Raw genomic sequence first — 27048 nt, 5'->3', positions numbered from 1 at the left:
TACTTTGGTAGCTTTATCTGCTGTTGGCCCTTCTTGTAAAAGGCAGTCCACTATGAAGTAGAAACTAAGTAATAACTCCAGTTTATGCATTGGCTAAATCACTGCTTTGGTTCATGGCTAATGTCACCATCACCCTGGGCACAAAAATTGTTTGTGTTAGGGAAACTTCTCTGAACTGGATGTGCGAGTAAGAATTACAGGAAAACAGGATTGGCTGCACAATCCCTAACAGCTGAGGTACTGAATAGTGCCCACATGCTCAGTATAGCCTATTTCAAGAAAAAGGAAATGAACCTTTTCTAAAGTTGACTCCCTCTTTGCTCTGAGACACTGATCCTAGTCTTTTGCCAAAACATTATTAGTTTTTAGTCTATTGTACAGATGATTCATCTAAAACCAACAGCTGCAAAAACAAGAACTCTAACTTACTTCTAATGATCTCATAAGAACAACCCCACTGGATCAGGCAATAGGCCCAACTAGTCTAGCTAAAAGTTTCTGCATCAGCTCAAACATGTTGGTCTAACCACAGCAACTGCTTTTGAAAGTCTGCATATTCTTTAGCATGAATAAATGGAAATGCATTAATGATTCAGTTTTCTATCTCTTTGTGAGCGGGGAAAAAGGAGAATTCGGCTTGGTCTGGCCTCCCCTTTAAACTAAATGTTTAAAGTCTGAAGGTAAGAAGCCATACCGATCCTTATAATTTTAACAAAAATTAGGCAACAGGAAAACTACAGCACAAAGAAAACCAGCTACAAATCATTTGAGCTGGGCAAAAAGATTTTAGCAGTAATTCATATATACAGGGCTGTATAAACTCGGCCCGCATGGTTGGTGACACTGACATCTTTCCAGGTCTTCATCTTAGGCCACTTTAGTAGAAATATGGAATTTTTCACAGATATTATTAGGCCACTATACCATTCCAAACAGTATGCACAACATTGGAAAAGGGAGAGGAGAAAGAAAATTACATCATGACAGGCAAATACCAATGAGCATGAAAATTTTTATTTGTGTAATCACAATGAGGTAGTAAGAGGATTAATATATACCATAAGGTTTTATGCTCCTACAGCCACAGAATGTTTTCTTCAACATTGTCAAGAATTACTTTGAGTACCAAAATGGTCTTAAGAAACCAGTGAATTCCATGGGGTTCATGAAAGTATTGATTTTGTTCCATTCAGGACGAAAATTTTAATGTAGGCTCATGTAGATTTGAGGATCATGTACTTCCCAAAAGCAGCTATAGAAACCTTCTTGTGTAAATTCTGCTAATGAGTCTCCTAAACACCACAATCCTTAGTATGCTTAGAATTACTCAGAAGTAAGATCTACTATATTCAATGGGACTTGCTCCCAAAAAAGTGTGCATAGGATTGTAGCCTAAGTAAAATGGTTTGGAATCTTCATTTGAAGCAGTTTAGAACAAAAACAGTTTAGAAGGGCAGGGCTCACAAATGATGAAAGCAAAGGGGAGGATCATGGTCACTTGGTATGTTTTTAGTCACTGAATGCAAGATTGCATGAAGGTAGTGTGAAGGAGGTGTATGGGGTTTTAAGGGGAATTGGAATTATAAGGGATTATTTAATATGTAAGAGGGTGATGGGACAGGATAGGATAAAGTAACTGAGAGAGAGTACTTAACATAGAGCAGTGATTTTCAACCTTTTTCATCTCGCGGCACACTGGCAAGGCACTAAAATGGTCAAGGCACACCATCAGCTTTTGGACAATTGACAAGGCACACTGTGTTGTCAATGGAGGCTCACATACCCCAATAGTCCTATTGATAAATGACCCTCTCCCAAATTCCTGTGGCACACCTGAGGACCATTCGCAACACACCAGTGTGCCGTGGCACAGTGGTTGAAAATGGCTAACATAGAGGGTAAGCATGGGAAAGGAAGCTATGCCTTTGAAGTTAGAACTGCATAGTCAGGCAGCATGATGGGGTGGAAAAGGTGTGAAGCAGCAGGAAGGGGGAGGAAGAGTTAACTCTGAAGTGGAAAGCAGAAGAAATTCAGAAGGACAGACGGCCTTAGCAACAAGAAAGGCAGCACCAGGGCCCAGAGACAACACACAGGTGCAATTGATGAGATCACACTATGGAAGAGAAGTACCTGCAGGGGTTCCGATTGAACTGATGGCAAAAGCGGACCCAAGTGTATGATTGGTTGAGCAGCATAAGCGGGACAAGCATGACTCAGCAAGATTGTGAAATGATTGGTGGGGTGGTGAGATAAAGCTGCACTGAGGCTTAGCTCTAGGTCCCCTTTGGGGTTGGCGAATGCCAAGGGGAGATTCTGCTTCTCTGAACATCTAGAAGGAAGGGCAATGCAAGGGTATATAGGCATGTGAGTAGAGTAGAATCAGTTAGCTTTCTTATTTTCCTGTAGCTATGCATGTACTGACATCTCTAGCTGTCCTTGAGAAGCCCACTAGGTGGGTGGCAGCTACTTAAAGTACAAACCTCAGTTATAATAAAGAACTTTTACTCTGATTTTTGGAGCAGGGGCAGGCTTGGATGACTCAGGAGAACCCAAGAGGCTTGCACGGGCAAGCAGCACGGGAGTTGGAGCAGCCTGATCCCCTCACAGGCAGATCACAAAGAAGCAACTTAGAGCAGTGAAAGAAGCCTGCTGAACCTGGGGGTGCATCAGCCATGGTGTACCTCCAAAATTGGCATCACCCCCATGCCGATGCTTTATCTCTAAGATCCATTGCTCTGCTGAAATGAAAGGAGGAGTCAAATCTGCATGATCACAGTGTACGGCTTGTAGAAAAAGAACATGTACCGAAGATTAGAGTATAAAATACAATAAGATGGGTCAGATCACTAGTGTACCTAGGGGAGGGTCAAAGGGATGCAATTACCCCAGGGTGCAACACCTGCAGGGTGCTGCCACCATCCATGTCTGCTGCTTTCCTTGCTCCTTGCAAGTGGCCTCCTGCAGCCCTCTGAGGCCTTTGGAGGTTCTTATGTCAATTCCTGGAAGTGACAAAAACCAGAAGTGGTCAAGAACAGGAAGTGACATTTTACTGCCTTCCAGAGGCCTCAGAAGGATTCCTGTGGACTTCAGAAGGCCTCCAGACGTGACAGTGGGGGGCATTCTGCAGTCCTGCCTTGGGTTGCACAGCGGCCAGAATCACCACTGGGTCAAACGCTTTACAGCCAGTTCATAAATCTGGAAAATTCTAATTCCCCACACTATTAATATGCATTTATACTGTATTTTGTTACAACTGAAGAACAGCCCTTCACAATACATGTTGCGCAGTAGGGAACTCGTATTGAATCGTACTCTGGTCAGCTCCAGCCTAGCTGTAGATGGACTCATTGTTCAAATCAAATGGAGGTTGGCTATCAACTACAACAGGAGGTAGAACACCTATTTTCTAACGAAGCCTTCCAATTAGGGCTGCAAAAGTTACTAACCAGAATATCAACTGTGCCTCAAAGAGAAGAGAAGCATGAACTTAATTCCATCATGTTACAAAACCTTCTGACCTGGTTCTCTTATTAATCTCAGGTGATGAGTGGCTATTTACAAGCCTGTTATAATGGAAGTGAAAACATACAGATCAGCAAAACAATACCAATGAGAGGATATCAACATAGGACCACATGTGCCTTTTAACGTGGATCTTATATTTTCAAAATTGTATTACCTGCAGAGCAGATAATGTGTTCAGCACTGTTTTCACTAGGGTCTGCCCCTTAATGGTGGCAGGTCCTACACATGACAAGCGCTTGCTACCGAGAAGTCCACATTAAACTTCCTTATCCTGAATCAAATCTTTGGTCCATCTAAGTCAGTACTGTCAACACTGAATGGCAGCACTGATTTCTTCAAGGTTTCAGGCAGGGGATTTTCCCAGTCCTACCTGGAGATCCCAGAGACTGAGGCTGAGATCGGCATTTAGCACAGGTGTTCTATCGATCAGCTATGACTCTTCCTTTTGCCCAGGACAGGAACAGCCAAACAATGAGGCAGGCTGAGGTGGCCTACCTTAGGCAGCAGGTTTGGGGGTAGCATTAGAGGGGCTGCAAATCCATTGTCAATTACTACATTCACTGCTTCATATTTATTGGGGGGGGGGGGGAATATTTTTCTCAGACACCAAAATGCCTTGAGCAGTTTCTATAGTTCTGCCTGAATGTCAGCAGAAATCCTATTCACCCCTGTGGTTTACAAATTACAGAAAGAAACAGTCCTTTAAAAGCTGCTATAGCTTGCTTTTATAGTCCAATGAAAATTACAACAAAAATGTTATTTTTCTGAATAAGCAATATAGATTATAAAAGCGTTTCTCAACCTGTGGTGCTTGAGGTGGTATTTGGTGGTACATATGGGAGCCCAAGACCCCTGCCGCCTGACAGTGAAATGCACTGCAATGCAACAAGTAGCATCAGGAGGCTAAGCTTGGTGGGCAGAGTTCCAGCATGCGCTTTACATGTGCTAAAAAGCCTTCCTGTCTGCCCCGAGCCTCTTACCAGTATTTGTTGCATTGCATCTGGCCTCCCAATTCAGAAGTAACTGGTAATGACGTCATTGCCAGTTACTTTTGGTGGTACTTCCAACAAGTGGACCATGTGAAGTGGTGCAGCAGGCGACAAATACTGAGAAATGCCGGATTACAGTATCAAACAAGAGGAAAACCCTCCTGTTAAATTGCGGTCTGTACATCTTCTGAAGCAAAAGTCTGCCATTGGAACCTGATGAGTTTATTTAAAAAAAATAATTGCTAAAATTGTTTATGCCGGTATAGTTTACTTTCGGTTACAGAGGAGACTCTGATATTATAAAAATAGAAATTATAAAACAGATTCCGGATTGAAGTGTCCCAGTTACAATGCTATTATTCCTGTAAATTTGTCTTCATTATGAGAAAATATTTAGCACAATCCAACCGTAGCTAAGCACTTTCACTTCAAACTAATTTCAGTGGGAGATATTTAAAGACTGATTAGTTTTTGCTATGGAAATGAGGAAATAAGTGTGCTCAGTGTTGGCTAGATTGCATTTTTCCCTTTTTGCTTCTTTTAAAATCATGCTGGTTTACAACTCATAAGTGAAGATTCATTATGCCCCATCAAGACCTGATTAAATCTTATACCCTTGGTTTTTTAAGTGGTGGATCCTGCAGACTAAACTTTGGTATATCACACGAAGAAGCAAATGGAATCCTCTTTGCAGATACCTTCTTCCCAATAGTCTCAATCTGGAGAGGAAAAAACAGATCATTAGTTAGACAAAATAGATCACCGCTTCTTTGTTTTTGTTTTTGTTTTAAATATGGGGAACATTCAAATATATTTGAAAGTAATCCCTAAGGAAAGATTTCAGTGATCAGATCTATGAGTTTCTGTGTTCAGTTATCTTGAACAGGAAGTCTCACAGTTGCTACCTTCTGTGCATGGTGAAGGGGCCAGGGACGAGGAATGGCTGAGGCCTGCCTGCAACCACAGCATTTATAATACAATCCAAACTGGCACCAGTATCTTTATTACTGACATTTTTATACCACCCTTCTGCTCACAATGACCATTCTCAAATCAGGGAGAAAAATCCTTCCTAATTCTGAATCAGCCTTATTCCGAGTGTGAGTGAAAACCACACTCAGATCCTCCTCAGTTGTCTGCCCAGTAGTAACTTCCAGAACAGTTTATCAAACAGCTGCTCATGTTCATAGGAGCTCAAAACCAATTCGCGGCAGCCATCATCGACAAGTTACATTCATAATAACCAAGAGGTCTGCATTCAGGGTTTGCCCAGAATTTCTGCCTTAGGCAGAGCTAACCCTGCACAGAATGTGCCCTAGAATCTGTCACATTGCTGAGGATTCTAGGGTAGCACCACAGCATTGCCAGTCCAACCATGAGACAATTTGAAGCAGGGCGCATGAGTGGTGGATTGTGAGGGGTCCAGGGCAGTGGCAGTCTGCCACCACATCCCTCCAGCTTGCTGTTGATGTGAGCTGCAGCGATTTGCTCCCTTCCTTAAGCAGGAAGCTGATCACCCTCCTCCTTACCTTGCTCCTCATGCAGTTTCCTTAATGCCAGTAGTGCAGGATTTATAGTTGTATGTACATGGACAGTGCAAACAAGGGAGCTCCTTTGTTTGCACCATCCCTTTAAATAAAACCTGAAGTCCCACATTTCTAGGTTTGATGAAACCACATAAGAAGCATAATGGGAAGCTTCGCCCCCCTTCTCTAGGAACGCTGCCCAACTTGCCTGTATGGCTGGGCTGCCCCAACTATATCCAGCAAACCAAGACTGGCCCATGTAACTGAACGGATGTGGAATATTTTTAACACTTTTCCAACTAATGGAATATCAAATTGCAAACTGCTGGAAGTCTACAGAAGTACCAGTATACTGAGAAACTAAAACATAAAGGGTAGGTGCGAGAATTAAATACGTCTCTACTCTGTTCCCCTTTGAAACAATACAGGAATCTTAACTGTCAACAACAGGGAAAAATTACCTGGAAACCAATGACTTGCAGCTCGTTATGAAGGTCATCTAAGACTCTCCTGCCATCAAAGATGAAAGCTGGCTTCAACATTTTCTTGTGAATGCGTTCATAATTCAATTCCTGCAAATGACCATAGCAATTATTTCAGTAACAAGAGTTTCTTCTCCTTGATTTTCAGCATGAAACTACACTGCACTTTGTTTACCTTAAACATATCCCACTCCGTGCAGATAACAAGGGCATGGGCTCCATCACAGGCTTCATAGGGATCTTTACTAATGGTGACTAGTCGAGACACTGCAGCAAGAAAGCATATAAAGAAAAAAGAATAGTGTTAACACTGAGTGCCAACAGGTCAAAGGTTAACATTTTTAAGCATTCAGGGCGCAATTCTGAGGAGCCCTTGGACTGGCGCAAGTCCCTTGCGCTGGCCCAGGAGGGTCACAAGCATGTCATAAGGCACGTTTGCACCTCCTCATGAGTCGGTTAGGCCTTTGCGCGAAGGCTCAATAGCCTGCAGAGGCTGAATTCAACCTCCATGCCGACGGAGGGACTAAGCCTGCATCAGTTGAGCTCAGCTGATGCAAGGCTCTGGGGTGGGCAGGGAGGGGCGTTCCAGGGCGGGGGAGAACGGATGGTGGGAGGCCCCAGGAGTGGGCAGGCAGGGAGCAGGAGACGGGGGCTGGGACATGGCAGTTATGCCTGATCCCAGCTCTGTTCCCTGAGCAGTGCAGAGCACTTCAGGAGGTGGTGCAAGTCCAAGGAGACCCATAGGGGCTGCAGTGGCTTACCTGGGGGCAAGGGGAAGAGTTTCTCCTCACCTTCAGCTGAGCCACTGTGGTGCCCTATCTTGCGCTGGATACAGCGCAAGCCTCCTGGCTTGCCCTGTTTCAGCGCAAGATAGGATTGCAGCCTCAGGCACTTAAATTTTAAGTGATAAGAAGCAGGGCTTTCTTAATGGTTGCCCCAATCCTGTAGATCAAATCTTCTAATCAGTTCACCAGTGTTCCCTCCTCCTTTCCAATTTTACACCTTTGAAAAGTTCTACTTATTTCAAAAGGCCTTTCACTAGATGGAGGGGGAAAAAGCGCTGTTTGTGTTGGTCAACCTACATTCTCTAAGCTGGAGGAGACTGTAACATGCAACCCCACCCACCTTGATCATCTTCTGATACACCTGGGTGAGAAAGATCCAGAATGATTTGTTCCCTCCGCACTTTGGGGTCATAGATATGTAGTTTTGCACCTTCATCCATTAAGTACTTGCAGATGTAGATGCTGGAGGATTCTCTACAGAAAAAAACATTTTATTGAGACCTTCACAATCAGTCAAATGTACAATTCTAAAGTCCTATCATGTATTAGAGATTATCTTATATAACTTAGGTTATAATAATACTTCTGCACTCTTTGGTCCCAATTTCATCATTTTATTAGTCCCAAGAACTACTGTAGTGGTTTTGTTTTTATTTTAACATGCTTTGTTTTGTGACGTTCTATAATTTGAAGCAAATATAATGCAAACTGAATTGAACCAAGAAGACCTCATTAAATAATTGCATTTAGTTTTTAGTTTAATAACTAAAAACTACAATCGTGTGCGGAAAATGACTGTGGCCTGATGGGAAGGAGCTGTTATCAAATATCTTAATCCAGAAACTGAAGTCCTACCAATAAAGTGATTTCAGAAAGTATTTTCTCTTTTTTCTCTTGGATTATGAGGGCTAGAGACAGGCTTTTGAAGACCATGACCTTCATAGTGAGGAGTGTCAATCTCATTTCTTACAGTGGCCAAATAGCATTCATTGCACCTGCTAAGGGCCAGAAGTGATGTCAATAAACAGGTGATGACCAGAAATAAGCACTTTGTTTTCATCTAGTAACTCATTAGCTGCAAATAACAGAAAATTATGCAAATCTTGGTCATATTTTCAAGATATGGGACAGCCCAATCTCTACACCAGGGATTCCCAAAGTGTGTATTGTGACACCTTAAGGCATACTCATTCCCTGAGATTTGGGGACTGCCATCTTGGATCTCACAAGAGTTCCCTCAAGGTAGTGGCACCCAGCTGAGCCAGGAAGAGGAGGGTGTGGGGGCATCATGACCCAGGTAAATTTGGGAACCGCTGGTCTACACATTTTTCAGTCTCTATACATGACTCACAATATTCCAGCAATATTCCTCCTTAACAGGTGGCTAAAGGAAATTTATCTTTTAATATCCACCAAAAGGGATTTCCCATGTGACCAAAATGTGACCCTGGTTGCAAGGTGAGCTCAATCTACATCAAAACTGGAAATCCAGCTACACTTCTACTGGAATGGTCTGTTGCACCAAGAGAATAATTTTTAAACTGTGATAATCATAGCTCTAAAAATCAATCTGGTTGCACTATAGACCAAACAGATGATCATCTGGGTGCACAGTCAGATGTACTGTTCATTGAACTCACTGCAAAGCTAGAGACAATTGCTTGGCAAGCAAATTAGAGCTCTAAATCAACCAAGCTTGGCTAAATAATGAAAGGCCATTAATTTAACAAGTTAGAGGAATTCCCCTTATCTAATCTTTTTTCCAATATCCAATTATGTGGCTTGTGTTACAAATCAATCACCAGCAATATGTTATCCTTTTACAATTCTCTTCACAGGAAGCTAGTAGTTGGCACATAATTTGCATTCTTGAGAACGGGACTTCTTGCAGTTTTTAACCAGTTTAGAAAGCAAGTTTCTAGTCCTCATGTTTTTAGAGAGAAGAACATTAGAAGGGGTTTGCTGGATCAGGCCAAGGCCCCATCTAGTCCAGCTTCCTGTATCTCACAATTGCCCACCTGATGCCTCTGGGAGCACACAAGACAACAAGATACCTGCATCCTGTTGCCATCCCCTTGCATCTGGCACTCAGAGTTAGACTAATTCTAAAGCCGAGAGGTTGCATTGCAGTCATCATGACTTAAAACTGTGATGAACTTTTCCTCAGTAAATCTGTCCAATCCCCTTTTCAAGGCATCCAGGCCAGATGCCATCAGAATATCCTGTGGTAAGGAATTCCACATTATCCAAGAGATAATGTTTTGAATACGAAGTGGCAAGTGGTGCCTTTTGGAGGCCTTCCATGCACATATTCCTGAGGTCTTACAGAAATGATAGATGGTCCAAAGAGGCAGGAGACTGTCCAGGGGACATGATGTGGCAAGATACAAGAGACAAGTAGGACAAGGGAGATCGTGGCAGATGGGGCCAAGGTAGAATCAGCAGCAATCTGAACTGTCCCTTTTGGGAGAAGGTCAGTTTGAGTCAATACCTTGAGGCACAAGCAGGTTGAAACATGCCCCAGATACACAGCTCCCTTTTGCAAACTCAGTGCTATGCAATATCCAATGTGCAAAGATGAAGTTTACTTATTTATTTTGGCCACAGAATGTGGGTGACTTTTACTAAAGAAGTGAATTAGTTTTGGCAAAGAGCATGAATGGCCTAGCTTACAACTGCTGGTTGAGTTTACTTTGTGTTACCTTGTGTCGCCTGTGTCTTTTTTGAACGCAAATCCCAAAATAGCAATCTTCTTGTCTGTGACAGTGTTAAATAAGCTGTCAATGATTCGAGAAGCAAATCTTCTTCTCTGATAGTCATTCATGTCAATCACCTGCAATTATACAGAATACAGAGATGAGACTGCAAAGCTGTTCCTGAGACTAACTTATGGTAGAAGGCATTCATAAAAACCTAGGTGTGAAGGGCCAGGGTTATGCAGATCAACAAGCTAAATGCAAACCTATGCTAGCTTCTTCAGTTTACGAGCAGAGTGATTCCTGTTCTTGGAAGAACTGTATAGGCTCTTTTGACCAGGAGCAGTACAAGTGGTAATAGAGGAGTTTGTGGGTAAGTGGGTAAAACAAGCATATGCATTTGGGTTTGTAATTGGAAGCCATGAAAGAAATCCATATAGCAAAAAAAGGCCAAAGAAATTCCTACACTTAAGTATTGTAAGGTTTCAAATGCAATTAAAAAAGAAAAGAGTTAGTCAATTTCTGAACTAAGTATGAAAGAGAAGAGCAAATCTTGCAAAGATTTTAAACCTTTAGCTGAAGCTCCCTCCTCCTCCTCATCTAGCTCCATGGCAGCCCCAGTGCTAGAGCTCCATCTCCTGCTATGAAGCCTGGAGACAGCTCAGGCTCCCTAGCTTATACATGTGGACACTAGCCATCAGCTGCAACTAGGCAACTGGTGGTGCAACTTCTTGTGTAGACTGGCTCTGCTTTTCTCCAGATCACTCTAAAAATTGTACCCCTGATCTTGGTTTGTTACCTTGGAAGAACTATTGACTGGTTACCAAGTCCTCAGTTTCACTACTGGAGGAACTTGGCCCAGCTGCACCCAACCTGCACTTCTACTGAGGAAGCTGCCAGGTTGGCACTGTGCGGGATAGGAGAATGTGCTTCTCCATTTACATCTAAAATCAGGTCTCTATTCAGAAGCAGTCTTGCTGATTTCAGTGTGCCTAGAACAGGAATGTAATATATCACCCAAAGCTATGAAAATCAAAGAGAATGTTGCTACATCAGCCCCCCCCCCCATTATACTGCAACTCAAAAGCTTACCAAAAATTTAGTTACAAAGAGGAACAATGGAAGGACTAACAAATGTATTAGTGAAATGTAAATACGTAGATTTATAGTACAATCCTATGCACGTTTACTCAGAAGTCCCATGATCAATGGTAAGTGTGCTTAGGATTACAGCCTTAATGTTTGATGCAAGCCAGAATATTCTCAACAAACAACAGATGAGAGGGAGAAGAATACTAACTTCTTAGGGCAGAATTTCTACTATGTGCATTCTTACCTGTTGCCAGTAACGAGCTACTTCTGGCAAATTTAGAGCTTCACAAAGATAAACCAAATTCAAGACATCTTTTTGAAAGCAGCTCCCACCAAAACCTAGGAAACAAAAGAAACAGTTATTCAGTACTTAAAGCCTGCATCAGAAAGAGTTCTCTCCACTAATCTTGATCCTAGGAATGTTTACTCAGAAGTCAGCCAAGGAGTTTGGTGGGGCTTACTCTCAGATAGGCATCCCTGAAACTCCAGCCTTAGAAGTATCTGATGGGCCCCATCACTGTCTATTATTAACCAAAGAGCTTGTTTGTTTAAAGATCAAGGATAAATCTTGACATTAACCAGATGCAAGACCCTGCCATACAGAAGAGATTGCTTAGGAAGGTTTCATTTTCCTCACAATATATATTCCTTTTGAAATAAATGAGGATTGTGTAGATAAAGCCCAAAGCCTAATTACTTTGCTGACTCTTTGGACTCAAAAACAAGGAAGTGTTCTGTTTTTAATTATAGCACTGAGTTACACTGTTTTGGCTGCAATTCTATGCAGAATTACCTGGGAGTAAGTCCCGTTAAGCTCAATAGGACTGACTTTTGAAAAGACATGCAATACTCTGTTAAGAGTATTTTTTTTTTTTAAAACAGAAGCATTTTTTGGGTTAAAAAAAATCAAGAAACAGATTAAAGAGGGCAGTCCAAGATTTGATTAAGGGACCAATCCTATCTAATTTTCCAGGGCTGATGCAGCTGCAATGCAGCCCCAATAAAAGGGAACAAATGCTCTCTTACCTTGAGGTGGTCTCCGTGATTCTCCTCCCCTCCCCCCCGCAGGATGCAGCACACACCTCATTGGTAGGGCTGCATTGGTGCTGGAAAGTTGCATAGGATTGGGCCCCCAGTCTATAACCAACAGTTTGCCTCCACAAAAATAAAGTCACATTCTGCACTGAAAGGTGAAGCATAGCACCACTTCCTTTAAAAATCTGGAAAACAGTGGAATCAAGGTGACATTATCGGAAAAATCAGGAGTTGATGACCACTTTAAAAACAAGCTCTGTGGAAATCTACAAATCTACAGTGTTAGCAGGAAGCTACCTAAAGGCAGCTCTCCGCCACAACAAAAAACAGACGACTTTTATACTTTACCAACACTGGCTTTCAAAAACTTATTTCCAATTCTTTGGTCCATTCCAATGGCTCTTGCAACTTCTTCGACATCAGCACCTGTGGCCTCACAAAGTGCACTTATGGAGTTGATGCTGCTAATTCTCTGAGCAAGGAAAGCATTGGCAGCCTGGAGATAAAGAGAACAGAAAAACTCACAGTGGGCAATACCCAGTACAAAAAGGCAACATTAGCATCTGTTTGGAGCAGGAAAAAGTTACAAGCTAAATTTGTTCAAGACAAACTCATATATCTTAGTTACATATTTAGGGCTCATTCAAACAACCCACAAACCAAAGTTTGTGGGGTCATGAACATGACTGAAGACTTGCAGAAACCATATGCTCCTTTCTCAGCTTGGGTACCTGGAGAATTCTATACATGTCTGCTCAGAAGTAAGTCCCACTATGTTCAATGGTACTTACTCTCATGTAAGTTTGTATAGGATTGTAGCCCTAGTGTGCTTAAACCACAACTCTGTGGCTTGTCAGGAACTGCAATGTAATTACAGTTCACAAACAAAATTGTAAGGTTTACAAACCAAGATTTGAAACTAGAATTTGATAATTTTTTAAACTCAAAACCTGCAGACACATTTAAGAATATGATATGTTGAAACTGGGGTTTCAAAGGCCAATGAAAGATTTAGATCTATCACTGGCAAACGGATATTTTGTACTTTCTCTGCTCAATGCAAGAACATTTTGTTGGGCCTTTCTTGATACTAAATGAGTTTTTTTCTTTTGTTTTTAAACTGCCTTGGTCTGTACTCCTAAGAACAGAGCACTACACTTCTTTCTAACTTCATAGGGACTGAATTTCAAACCACCTTAATAAGGCAATACTATAAGCGTATTTGAGACATAAACCAAATGAAGTGGTATTTTTAAAGTGAAAATATTAGTGAAAATGTAGAGGTGCAGTTCCAGTATCCACGGGGTATCTGTTCCCAGACCCGCATGGGTACCAAAGCCTATGGATAATGAAATCCATTATTTCAAACCCACAGGGACTTCGAGCATGACTGGAACTTTGCTTTGGTTGCGTTCGGAGCCTTTCTGAGGCCAGTAGAGGCTACATGCAGCCTCTACAGGCCTTAGAATGCCACCCAGAATAGTTTAAAGTGTACTTCCAGTTTTCACCTCAGAAAGGCTCCTGGACGCCACCAGAGACTATCTCGGTGGCGTCCAGGAGCTCAGCTCCAGCTTCCACCACAGGTTTGGAACCCACAGTTAGTTAAAACCACTGGTTCCAAATCTGCAGATGAGGAGTCTGGACCTGTATTCTTTGAATGTCCTCCAGGGAGATAAAGCAGGGTAGAAATTTAGTAAAGAAACTTAGTAAAAAAAAAAAAGATCTTTTAAATAATGTATCCTCTTATATTTTGTTACTGGTCAGGCAGTATTTTTCCTTCAGTTACTTCACAAGTCATTCCACAGAGCTTGCCCTCCAATGGGTATTATAGACCCTGAACACTTGTAACAATCCTAAAAGTTTATAAACCAACCACATCCCTTGCCCAGCACCACCAATCCTAAAGGAGTTCTGTTTCACAACCAGCCAATTAGAACTGTGTATTTTGTATCTTCAGAGTCTCATAACTGTGGAGGGTTTTGTTTTGTTTTGTTCAGTAGCCATACTATTATCGAGCACATGTTTAACAACTTTAAAATGAATCAATATTAACATTCAACTCTGCTTCACGTTACACTTTAAGAATACCAACCAATTTAGAAAGTTCAGATGACCAGGTATTGGTTGTAAGGATTTTCTCTTTAGGCACCCAGCGCTCATAGACTGCACACAGAGCACCAACAGCTTTTTGACCCTCAGGAGTCTCATCTCCACCAATCAGCACCCGGTCTGGATTCTTCAGGTCTTTAATTGCGGTACCTTCAGCTAGGAATTCTGGGTTAGACAGAACCTATATTCAAAGACCAAACAGTAATGTGAAATTCATACAAGACATCAAAATCCATTCAAATCAAATTTGCCAACTTTTGATATTTACCTGCAAATTTAAGTTAGGTTTTGTGTTGGCATCAAAGATTCTTCGAATGCTCTCTGCAGCACGGACAGGGACGGTGCTTTTCTCAGTTACAATTTTATAACCATTTGAGTTTTGCACAATTCGTCTTGCACAGGCCTCAATGTACTTCAGATCTGCTGCCCGGCCTTTTCCCATGCCATAGGTTTTGGTTGGGGTGTTAACCTAGTCACAGGGACAGACAGGGGAAATCACAGAAAAATCTTCTTGGCTATCACATCATCATGTAACATATATTTAGCCTGGCCTCTTACTTCTCCCACAACCTGAACCCACCCCCTGAGAATAACCCATTATGACTGCTGATGAAAAAGACCCTGTTCTCTTCCCTTATGGCTGCCTATCTGGGTACCTTTGAAATTATTTAAGGGCAAAGGTCATTACTTACAGAAATAAACACAAGATCAGCTTCTTTAATGGCATCATCAATACTTGTAGAAAAAAAGAGATTCTTCCCTCTGCAGGATTCCACCACTTCTTTTAACCCTGGCTAGAAAAATATTAAGAATGTTTTTTTGGAGTTAAAATCTACTTTATAACCCAGTAAACAGCATTTACTCTTCATAAAGAGATTTCACACACACCCTATATTGATAAGACATTATATACTCAAGCATTCATAGTCTGATAACCTGTATCCTCTCTTTTATCCAGAAGATCATAGCCAATTCAGTAGGTTGTATTGTAAAAAAATTTCAACATCTCAATAATTTCAATGGTCGCTAGTCAGGACGACCTTTCTCAGGTTACAACTCAATATTTATTTGCAGCAGCTACAGCAAAAACCAGGAACAATAATTTGGACTTGCAATTTAGCACATAATGAACAAAATACAAATTAAAACATAAATCCAGATAGAAAGTTTACAAAATCAAGCATCTAATAATAAAATCATCTAATTATAAACTGACACATCTCCTGTCAGATAAGATTATCTTCATTAATCCCTCCCCACTCACTGTACTGCAAATTTGTTTCTAATATTCAGTGCTGCCAAGAGCTACCTTATCAGTCACATATTTGTCCCCACCCGGAAGAAGTTAAAACATTTTCAGAGTTTGCACTTGTATTAGGCATCTAGAAATTTTGCCAAAGGGACATGTATAATGGACACTGTACACGTACAGCGTTACAGTCTTGGTCTCTTGGCCACCAAGCCAGTTGTTCTCAAACATTTAGCACTGGGATCCACTTTTTGGAATGAGAATCTGTCAGGACCCACCAGAAGTGATGTCATGGCCGGAAGTGACATCATCAAGCAGGACAATTTTTAACACCCCTAGGCTGCAATCCTACCCACACCTACCCAGGTGTAAGTCCCGTTTACTATCAGTGTTAAAAGAATATACATAGTAGCTTGTTATAAGTACAGGTCTGTAACATTTCCCCAAATGCAGTCACATACCATGGTAGCATCAAATCTAATATATTTAAAATATTGAAATGAATGGGAACCCACCTGAAATTGGCTCATGACCCACCTAGTGGGTCCCGAACCACAGTCTGAGAAACATTGCACTAGGCTGTATCAGCTTTCAATATGTAAATATTTTAATATATACTAACTGACTCAGCATCAGCCAGTAAGCTTCCAGGGAAAGTAGGGATTTGAACTTGGGTCTTCAAACCCAACACTCTATTTGTTTCCTCATCAGTCCCAGTTGGTCTAGCACTGCAAGCTCACCTCTTTGGGTGGCAGCCTGACCAGCACTTCTGCTGAAAGTTCCCACTGCAAACAAAAGTGTTCCTTCTGTTCATGAAGGAAGCTTCCATTTGTTCAGGAAGGAAGCTTCCACAAAGGAAGGTGGGAGCTTTGGATAACAGACATGCTCATCAGGATGCCACCCTCTGGCATCAGCCTCAGTAGTCCCTGTAAAAAGGGGCAGAAGACGCTGCTGGCAGGTTAGTCAACAGTTCCTGTTTACACCTTTAGGTGGTCTTCAGTTTTCTTTGCCTTGGTCAGCCTGACTCTCCTTGAATTCTGCCTAGTCTGTTCACCTTGGCCCTCCACATCCAGCTATGTTGCCCCATGTCCCAATTTGCCCCCTGGCACTACCCACAGGTCCACCATAGGAACATCACATAGGTTCTCCTCTAGGCCCATTGGTTCAGTCTGCAAAACAACAAAAAAAACTGTACCTAGCCCAGACCCTTTGTTGTTATCTTACTACCTACAATATATGCAGATATTTGTCTCCAATTCATCTCACATAAAGATCACTAATCCTATAGAACAGGGCTGTCCAAACCCCGGCCCTGGAGCCACTTGCGGCCCTTGAGGACTCCCAATCTGGCCCTCAGGGAGACCCCAGACTCCAATGAGCCTCTGGCCCTCCAGAGACTTGCTGGACACCGTGCTGGCCTGATGCAACTGCTCTCAGCGTGACGGCCAAGTGTTCGACCTCTTGCATGAGCTGTGGGATGAGGGCTCCCTCCACTGCTTGCTGTTTCACACCTGTGATGCAGCAGTGGCAGCAAAGGAAAGGCTGGCCTTGCTTTGTGCAAGGCCTTTTATAGGCCTTGAGCTATTGCAAGACCTTCATTCAATCATATAAGTTCCACCTCTAATATATTCATTTATGTAAATTTATTCAAATTTGAAATGTAAATTAATTCTATTTTTTCCTGGCCCCCGACACACTGTCAGAGGGTTGATGTGGCCCTCCTGCCAAAAAGTTTCAACACCCCTGCTATAGAAATCACACCCAGTCTAAGGGGAAGATTAACATTCCAGAAAGCATTTTTGCTGAGCTTTAGCACAACATGAAGATTGGTCCCAGTGGAAGGATAAGATGAGCAGATATTCCTGCTAAGTGGACTAAGGAGCATGCTTTTTCAGTAGTGGGTTATATTTAAATTATCCTATATGTAGAAAGGGAAGAGTCATTATCCTGACTCATCCCAGCATAATGACTTTTCCAGTTACTATCTGCTGTGCAGCTTGTATCTTTTTTTGTAATTCCCAACCATTAAACAAATGTTATTGTGGTAAGAGTCAAGAAATCCAGGTTTAAATTTCCTGATCTTGTCTGATCAACACAGCAGTCTTCTGACTATTGAAGTTCTGGCTCCAACAACAGATAACCAGGTTAGTAAACACCAGTCCTGGATCTAAAATTCAGTCCTGATACAGTTACCCAACCTGTTCCAGACTGGCCGTCATAATGGTACATTCTCAGTTCATTGCTGGAAATTTGTATTCATTCTATAAGTAATTAACTTTATAGGGACAAAACCATATATGGGTTAAATAATGTACTTTTCAGTGCACCACAAACATAATTTCCCATTCACACCAAGGTGCGTATCCTGTTTCAACTGATCCATCTCATCATATATACTTTACACCCTCGATTAAAATTTAACTCACTCAGGGAAACAAGGGCAGAGACCGTAAGTACAAAGGTTACATTTTTTGTCAGTTTAGATTACAGGGAGGGTGAAATCCACTGGCAGCATAAGATGACTGACACCTATAAAACTCATGCCATGTATCCATGTAATAAGTGATCGGTTTTAAAGCTCAGCCATTGCAAGGGTATCTTCCAGAGTGTCTTGCTGTCTTCTTTTTAAAACAGAATAAGAATAACATCAGATTTATTGTAATCCTGGGTCACAATCTGTGACATTCTCTAAACCACCTGCCCAAGGGGCAGGCAAGCAGAGTGCTGGCTAATCTTCTGACTGATCTGTTCACACTGAAAAACAAGAATGCTTTTTGCAGACATGACACTGAAGCAGAGACAACCACAGCTCTGATGCCAATTATCACTTCCACATGTCTTGAAATGGAGTCCATTTTGTTTTTCTGTGTAATGCTGTTTCAAACTGTCCACAGGAAAAAAGAATGTACAAACTATCCACAAAATAATGCAATGCTGTTTTTTCCTGGATATGCAATTGCTGCTTACGTTATATATCCAGTTGGCAAACTTGGGTCCTAATCAGTAAGCGTTAACTATCACCTTTCACAGAATGACATACCTGGAGGAGACCTGTGAATAATCTGGTCTAGTCCCCTGCAATAAGGCAGAATTCTGTTGATACTATTACCTTTGAGTCATTGTCATGCAGATTCTGTGCCTCAGACAGAAAGTTTCTACAGACAAACATAGCTATTCTTCCGCAATATAGCTCAGCAATGTGGATTTTCTGCAAAAGTTTTAACTGGAACAAATTTCTGATCCTTTAAATCAACAGTATGTTTATTTCACCTGCATTAAGCTATTTTTAAACAAAAAAGTACATATGTTAATTTTACCTGCTATACAATTATCTCAATTTTTTTTTCTAACAGGCAAACAAGTACAATTAAAATATATGATTAGGAAAAAAATTGATAAAGTACTTTTAATGTGGCTTAAATACTATTTTCAAGCACACAATATAAAAAACAGTGTTTGACTTGGTCAAGAGAAACCTAGATCCAAATTCCTCCTGAACCATGAAGTTCACTGTCTCCATTTCTCAACTGTACCAAGTTCATATGGTGGTTTATTATATGTATAGATTCACTTTTACCCAGCACACACATACACATGCACACAAACCCTCCTAAAATCAGGGCCTATGAGAGGGAGTGCAGGAGGTACAGTGAACCTAGGCCTGTGGTCAAAAAGAGAACCCAGAAACCAAAGGAAAGAAGTCGGAAATTTCTTGGGATCTCAGAAAATATTTGCATATGTTGTGGGAAGACTAGCATTCACCTTCTGTGTAAGCCTACACAGTTTTGTACATATTGCAATTTGTAGAAATGATCCAATGATCATATGAAATTATGAACCAATGGAGGAGGAAAGGGGCCCAAAAGAAACTTTTCACCCCCTGATAAAATTCCTTTCAAGGGCCCTGCATAAAAGCCATTAAAACAATAGAAACAGATTCAGAAGCAACACTCCTACAAACAGGTTTTTAAGTCAGTACCACCAATGCTACACCTGGACTAGGTCATTTGTCTTGCTACCTAAATATTCAAAGTGGAGCAGTTCATCAGATTTCTTTGGGCAACAATTTCTACAGTTTGTTGCCCCTGCGAAGGCCTGATTCCATGCCCTTCCTCTTTTCACCTCACACAAACACTGTGATATTTATGCATGCTAAACTCCTTGGAGCGATACAAATTAGATGATCGAAGTTGATAAGATTTTTAATAAAGGAAGCATTTTTTTAAGCAGCAGAAAAGAGACTATGGTAATGCAAGTACAGTCAGGTGGAGTGGAAGCACATTAGTAAACACATTTACCTCATAAATTGGAAGTGTTTCCGAATTCCATGCATTGATTCTATCAGCATTGACGTCAACGACAGTGACCTTAATTTCCGGACACATGTGTGCGATGACACTGCATGTTGGTCCACCAACATAGCCAGCACCTATGCAGCAAATTTTCTTGATCTCAAACATGATTGCTCTAGTGGGAAGAAATAAATAAATCAGAATAGGATCCATTTAAAATCATTCAAACACTAAAACCCAGATACATTCTTTTTCAGTTGGAAATCCAATAGAAACATATAGCCAATTCAACCAAATGCTGGCCAATACTGTTCTCATTTCCTTGAAGACATACCTTACTTCTGTTTGGAAATACTTTAAAGGCCTACATACACTGCCCCAGCTGGCTGTAGCAACACATTGTAACAAAATACCCCATTTTCACAGAATTGAAAGGTCTTCAAGGTTATCTAGCTGAATCTCTTGTTTGATGCTGGATAATCCTCTCTAGAGCATCTCCAAAAAGTGCATGTCAAGCCTCTGCTTGAGGATTTCCAGTGAGGGAGATCTCACCACTTCCCTTGGTAATCGGTTCCATTGCTAAACGAGTCTTAAGAACTGCATCCTGATATCCAATCAGAATTTCTGCTTCTGCAGTTTAAGCTTATTAGAGCTAGTCCTACTCTCTGGGACAGCAGAGAATAAATCTTTGCCCTCTTCCATATGACAGCCACTCAGGTATTTGAAAAGAACTATCACATCCCACCTCAGCCTTCTCCAGGTTAACTATACCAAGTTTCTCAACCTTTCCTCATAGGACGTTTTCCAGACCCTGATCATCTTCATTGCCTTTCAATTAACCTGCTGCAGTTGGGCTGCATCCTCCTTAAAGTGCGGTACCCAGAATTAGGCATAGCATTCTAAAGCAGCATATCTCAATGTGTGCAGTTTGGAGCTCAGAGGCTTCCTAGGACCATTGTTAGGAGTGAAAAAGGCCCCAGAGACAAAATAAGTTTGACAACCATTGTTCTGAAGCAACAATTTTCAACCTTTTTCAACTCACAGCACACTGACATGGTTCTTAAATTGTCAAGGCAGATCATCAGTTTTTTTTGACAAGTAACAAGGTACACTATACTGTTGGTGGGGGGGGTCACATCCCCCAATGGCCCTACTAATAAATGACCCTTCTCTCAAACTTCCACAGCATACTGGTGGACCATTTGGGGCTCACTGGTTGAAAATCACTGCTCTAAAGCAGGGGTCTCTAAACTTTTTGGCCAAAGGGCCACATCAAATATCTGGTACAGTGTTGAGGGCTGGAAAAAAAATTAAATCTAAATAAATAAATTAAATAAATACATTAGAGATGGAACATCGGTGAATGAACGGGCTCAAATGTCCAGGATTACTCCAAGCACCAACACAGCCCAAGAAATAAAGCATACACTTAAATGGACCCCCATTCCCCCACCTCACAAGCACAACTCCGGTTGTGTTTGGTCAACTGGGCCAGAGGCTCTCAGGGGATCAGAGGCTGGCCGCGGGCCGGATAGAAGCTCGCCGCAGGCCGCATCTGACTTTTTTCATTTCACAAGTCTTCCCCACCTAAACAAATATATTGGTTGTCTCAGTTAACCAAAGTGATGAACTTGTATTCACGGAAAAATTCAATGCCTGCATTACAGGCTACAAAATATTTTTAGGATTACAGCCAGGCCCTCCCAAATGGCCTCACTGTTCAAAGTGTTGCAGGATAAGTCATGCAAAAACGTATCAGAAAAACTCCAGACAGGCTTACCTGGGCACCAAAAGATGCACTTTATAGAGAACACACCACTACAGCATAAACAAACCATAGCAGCTCTGTCAGTTATGCTGGTTATTACCAACTGACAAACAGTTTCTCTTTCCCCAAACTGGCTCTCTTCCCTTTCTCTTGCCTGTACTGGGGACTGAACTTTCACAGGGGAGGGAAGTTGATTGTGCAAGAAACGTACACAGAATACACAAGTACGTATACATCCCATTGTGCCAGCCTAATCCTGATTAGTGGATTGAACGTATTTCTGTAGCTACCCAAGGAGTTCAAATTACAACCATTTCTCAGTTTTCTTTCCTTAGGTAACTTGTTTGGGGACTGGTTTGATTGGATTATTTTCAAAGCCTCTAAAATACGCCTACCACAACTGTACTGGACAGAATTTAGGTTAGGCTGGATGCATATATTTTGCCACTGACAGCTAAATTTATCGCACTTGCACACTGACCCCCTTGTAATCTTGCCAGCTCTGTTATCCTTTATACAACCCACTACCAGAAGGAGCTTATCATCATGTTTAGGTCATAATTATTTTATTGTAGGGCCTGATTTCCTCGCTTCTTAGGCTCCAGAATATAATTCAATTGTAAGACTTCTTTTTGCCTACCTAAGAGATACATTTTCAGGAAAGGTAATGATTAAAAAGATGCATGCCAGTTCCCTTTCAAATGAACTACAGTAGTCACATTACAAAGAAAAAGGACATACTATGTTTAATCACATATTAAAATAGAAAAACTGCCTTGAAGATCTGATCAAAGGTCCACCTGGTCTAGCAGTCCATCATCCACAGTCTCTAGTCGAACACCCCTGGGAAGCTCATGATCAAGGCATGACAGAGAGAGCCATTGTCTGTCCTTCTGGCATTTAGTAACCAGAAATACATGGCTTCTGAAAATGGACATTCCATTCTTAGCTGTGATGTCAAACAGCCATTAACAGATCTAACCTCTAATCATTTGTCAAAGGGTGCAATCCTTTATCTTAGAAACAAAACTAGTCTGGACCAGCATAGAACTTGTTGCAAGACCCCTATACTGGTGTACTTGAGATACACTGAAGCATCTGCACAGTTACACTGGAGCAAGTTACACTAGTGCAACTAAGTCAGTGACCATAACAGGTACTCCAACACTCATCCTGAGCCCGTTACTTTTTTAGGATGGCAGCCTGAAGATGTGGAAAAGTACATCATTACCCACAGAATTTCACTGCAACTCAGAGGGAAGGATAATGCCCCAAGTATTGAATTAACTCCTCCAACAATTCTCTCCTCCTGCTACATGTGCAACTGACAGTCTCACTCACTCTCCTGATCAAGAGAGTGCACTGCTGCTGCTATTGATTTCTTGCTATTTCCACTGTACTTCTCCTTGCTCTCTGTAGGCAACTGTCCAACAGAAGGACATAGGGCCCTCTACATGCCCACCTGTATGTACTACAAGGGTGTGCTCAGAATGCCAGGCAACAGTGATCACTGTGATTCACAGCTGTTCCTCTGCTGGAGCCATTTCTAGAACAAGCAGGTGAGTAACCCAGCTCTTTGCAAAGTCCATGACAAACAGCGATGTACAGCAGTACCTCCTATAACACATCCGCTCCTGAAAGCAGAGTGCTAAGTGAAAAAGTGCTATAGAACACATTCTTAATCTACCAGGCAAAAAGCGGATGCTAACTAGTCCAGAATGCATTGCTTCAATTGGCGAGAACAGCTGTCAATCCCAGCATTAAAGGAAGCAGTGTTATGAGAGGTATTACCGTAACTCTGCGGTTCTCAAACTCTCAGGGAGTTTGAGTGCCTACCTGGCAGCGGGGACAGGGGCAAGGCAGCAATGCGATCCCCAGGATCGTGTCGCTAAGGGGGCTGCAGGGACTGGCATTTACTTACCAGTTCCTGCTGCAGCCTCCCGGGGGGTGCAGGGAACCCTGCACGACCCTCCACAGGGCTCCCCAGCCTTCAGAAAGTGAAAGCAGAGCAATCATGCCCTGCCTCTGCAAAACCGGAAGAGGACCACGAAGGCTTTCACTTTTTGAAGACTGGGGAACCCTGCGGAGGGTTCCCCACACCCCTGGGAGGCTGCTGCAGGGACTGGTAAGTAAATGCCAGAGCCCTTAGCAATCAGATCCTGGGGATAGTGTCACTGCCTCCCCCTGCCCCACCCTTATGGGGAAAGAGTCCAAGGCCCTCAGGTTGGGACATTGCGACGCCCCAGTTTGAGAAGCCCTGCTATAACTGATTCAGTTAATCCTCAGCCCACTGAGTGTCTTCATCATGACGAAACCCCAGATCTCTGCCTGTGAAAACAAACAATAATGCTAGCGGTGGAAGCAGGAAAGATGAGAGCAATAAAGACACAGCAAAAGCCAGGATGGTGTAGTTTGGGAGTTAGATCCTGGTTCAAATCCCCATTCAGCCATGAAGCTTCCTGGGTGACTCTGGATCAGTCACTATCTCTAAGCCTCACCTATGTCACAGGGCTGTTGTGAGGAACTATGTACACCACCCTGAGCTCCTTGGAGAAAGGGTGGTATAGAAATAAGAAAAATAAATAAAAGTGAGTTCAGTTTACACCTAGCCAGTGAGGAACTCCTAGAGGGTTGTGTTGGGCCAATTATGCTACAGATTCGTTCTTCTCAATGAATTTGAGATGTGTGGGTGTCATATTTTGATATACTGCACTAATAATTTGGAGCCCCTTGATTGTTTATTCCTGCTGTGTTGCTGATATCTCTCCCTACACCCTGTTGTTTGGGGGGAAAATTAAAATACCAGCTTTTGGGAACAACTTGGGGGATGCAGTGGGTAGAGCCTAGATTTGGCAAAGGAGCCTTAACTTTGCATGCAGAAAGCTTTCTTCCTTAGATTTATATTCCGCCTTTCTCCCCGAAGGGCACCCAAGGCTTTCGTTTCAGTCCCTAGCACCAGCAGGTAGAGCAAAAACAGACCCTGCAGCACTCAAAGCCCAAAAGCCACCACCAGCCAGCACAGACAATACAGGATAGACCAGTGGCCTGACTCAGTATAAGCTTTATATGTTGGATCAAGGTGATTTGGTTTTCGATACCCAAACTGAGTTGCTGTACTATTTGGTGTTGAAAGTGAGGTATAAATGATTTGAAATCAATCCAGCCTTGCCTGGTCATGGAGCTCACTGCATGATCTAAGTCAGCCACTTTTTCTCAGTCTAACCTACTTCACAAGACTGTTGTGAGGACAAAATGGAGCAAGTATGGAAATAGTTCACTTCACTATGGGAGACAGATATACCATGTTAATAAACAATACTTAAATTACTTCAGAGTATTCTAAAATGATTTCCCAGAAATAAAAAAAAGAACACTTAAGTATTGTTTCAGTAACCAGTTGGGCTGATTAAACTCCTTTTTTTACACAGTCTGAAGGAATATAGATTAATCTGCATGCTAAAGTACAGAGCCAAGGTGTAAGAGGTATTCCCAATTGATTTCTATTGATTACAGAGTGATTTGGTGTATGTTACAAAATAGCTTTTTCCAGAGAGTTGTCTAATTTTTTTAGGAAGTCTCAGTCTTTCCACTCTGGAATAAATGCTGCCTGAACTAAAGTTGAAGGAAATGGGGGAGAGAGGAGAAAGATGGTGGGGGGGGGGGGAAATGGGGAGAAAAAGAGAGAGAAAGGGTGTATGTAGGAAATGGGGAGAGGGGAGAAAGAGGGAGAGAGGGGTGTGTAGGACAGAGGAGAAAGAAGGAGAGAGGAATGGGGAGGAAAAGAAAGAGGGAGAGAGGGTTGTGGGTAGGAAATGTGGGAGAGGGGAGAAAGAGAGGGGGTGTGTGGGAGTGGGGGAGAGAGGAGTGTGTGTAGGAAAGAGGGAGAGGAGAAAGAGAGAAGTGTGTGTGTGTAGGAAATGGGGGGGGGGAGAGGGGAGAAAGTGTGTGTGCGAGTAACCACCACACTAGAGGAAGCAGCATTGCCAAATACTTCTGGGAAAGCCACAAGAGTACATTCAGAAGCTCTGACAAAAGCAGCCTTACTACAGGCTTGGGAGGAGGAAGTATTGCCTTGGCGTGTCTTTGATTAAAGTAGGCGAGGTTCGCAGAAGGCTCGTCCAGATGTAACCGCAACTCCGCTGAAATATACACGGGGAGCCGAGCGTTCACACGCACACCCTCAACCAACCCCTTGCTCCTACCAGAAGTAACTACTCCTCTGGCACAAACCCTTTGTGCTGTGCTCCAGGAAATTCCTCATCATGCCTTCTGATGGGGGCGATCCCATGAGAAGGAGGGCAAAGAAACTGCACCAACCAACAGTATAGAGAAGGAGTGGGGCGAGAGGTGGAGGTGACCCCAGCCAGCCCCTGGACGACCCACAGAGAGGAGAGACACTCACAGCGATGAGGACTCCCAGAAATGCCTCCTTGGGGCGAAGGCGATGCCGCAGCTGGAGGAAGGTGGAGCGAGTGCGTCGGTCCCGAGGAGGCGAGAGGAGCCTCTCCGCCCCTCTTTAAAGGGTCGCTCTCCCATCCATCGGAGGGTGGACCCTCCCCCTTGGCACTGTGGGCGGTGGGAGGGAGAGGGGAGGCCCGGAGAAGGAGGGGGCCGGAGGATTCCGGGGCCAGGAAGGAGGAAGGGAGCGAGACACGTTGCCGGCGAGGTGGCTGCCTGTGCGCAAAAGCCCCAGTCCCCTGCACAAGCTTGAAGACGCTTCCCGGGTGGAAGGAGGGGAGGGGGCGTCTGCAAGAGGGATGGGGGTGGGCTGCCGGCAGGAGCGATGGGGCCAGGGAGGGAGGAATGGGGCGTCTCTGGAGGGGAAGGGTTTGCGCTCCTCCTTGGGAAGAAATGAAAGGAAAGGGGGGAATAAGACTGGGGTAAGGACAGAATCCAATGGGTGTGGGAGGGAAGGACGGCTGCCAAGGGGGAGGCTGCTGGAGCCTGGGGGAAGCGGGGGGCTGTTCTTGCAGCAGGGGGAGATCCAGAGGAGGAAAGGCTGCGGGTGGGGGGCCTGGAGGGTGTGGGGGGCTTGCGGTGGGGCTGGCGGAGAAGCTGCCCCCCCCGGCGCTGCCGCCTCCTCCTCTTCCGCCTGCTAATGCACCGAGGCCAGATCGGCGCCGGAGCCCGAAGGCCGGCCTCTTCCTCTCCCCTCCTGCAGAGCAGAGGCGGCTGCTGCAGCTGTGCCCCGGTGGCCTCCGCTTCGCGTCTGCCGGGGGGGGGGGCGCGGCGCGGCAGGACCCCCGGGCGCGGGTGGGAAGGTAGCGGGCTCCAGCCAGCCAGCCAGCCACTCGGCCTGGGGCAGCCCTGGATGGAAGCCTCTCCCGCTGGGCTGCTCCAGGCAGGCGCTGCGGGAGGAGGAGGGCGCAGCAGTGGTGCCGCCTGCCCGGGCGCGCACAGCCCCGCAGGGCCACTTCGCAGTCACAGCACCGTCGCCCCCTGGAAGCTTTTCCAGGCGCCCCACTCAGCGCAGGACCGGGTTCCTCCCCTTCCCCTGCAG

The 27048-nt window shown here is 43.4% G+C and overlaps 1 protein-coding gene across 1 annotated transcript; it reads right to left on the bottom strand.

Annotated features, from left to right (window-relative positions):
• Window positions 1-992: 992 nt before the first annotated feature.
• Window positions 993-26713, bottom strand: UGDH (UDP-glucose 6-dehydrogenase). Its single transcript, XM_066632149.1, has 12 exons — window positions 25951-26713; window positions 19787-19955; window positions 14932-15033; window positions 14508-14708; window positions 14223-14420; window positions 12479-12626; window positions 11340-11434; window positions 10010-10140; window positions 7648-7781; window positions 6698-6789; window positions 6502-6612; window positions 993-5233 (listed from the first exon to the last, which is right to left on the bottom strand). Exons 1-12 carry the CDS (start codon window positions 26082-26084, stop codon window positions 5123-5125), a joined length of 1626 nt encoding a protein of 541 aa, XP_066488246.1. The 5' UTR covers window positions 26085-26713; the 3' UTR covers window positions 993-5122.
• Window positions 26714-27048: the final 335 nt, after the last annotated feature.

This window comes from Tiliqua scincoides, chromosome 6, assembly GCF_035046505.1.
Source record: "Tiliqua scincoides isolate rTilSci1 chromosome 6, rTilSci1.hap2, whole genome shotgun sequence".
Classification (NCBI taxonomy): Eukaryota; Metazoa; Chordata; class Lepidosauria; order Squamata; family Scincidae; genus Tiliqua; species Tiliqua scincoides.
This window is presented reverse-complemented; position numbering and strand designations above follow the sequence as displayed.

Coding starts and splice junctions, on each gene's coding strand:
- UGDH (XM_066632149.1), bottom strand. CDS start 26,084: ATGGGAGAGCGACCCTTTAAAGAGGGGCGGAGAGGCTCCTCTCGCCTC. Junction 12,627..14,222: donor CATCTGAACTTTCTAAATTG/GTTGGTATTCTT, acceptor CTTTATCTCCAG/GCTGCCAATGCTTTCCTTGC. Junction 10,141..11,339: donor TAGCTCGTTACTGGCAACAG/GTAAGAATGCAC, acceptor GTATAATTGCAG/GTGATTGACATGAATGACTA.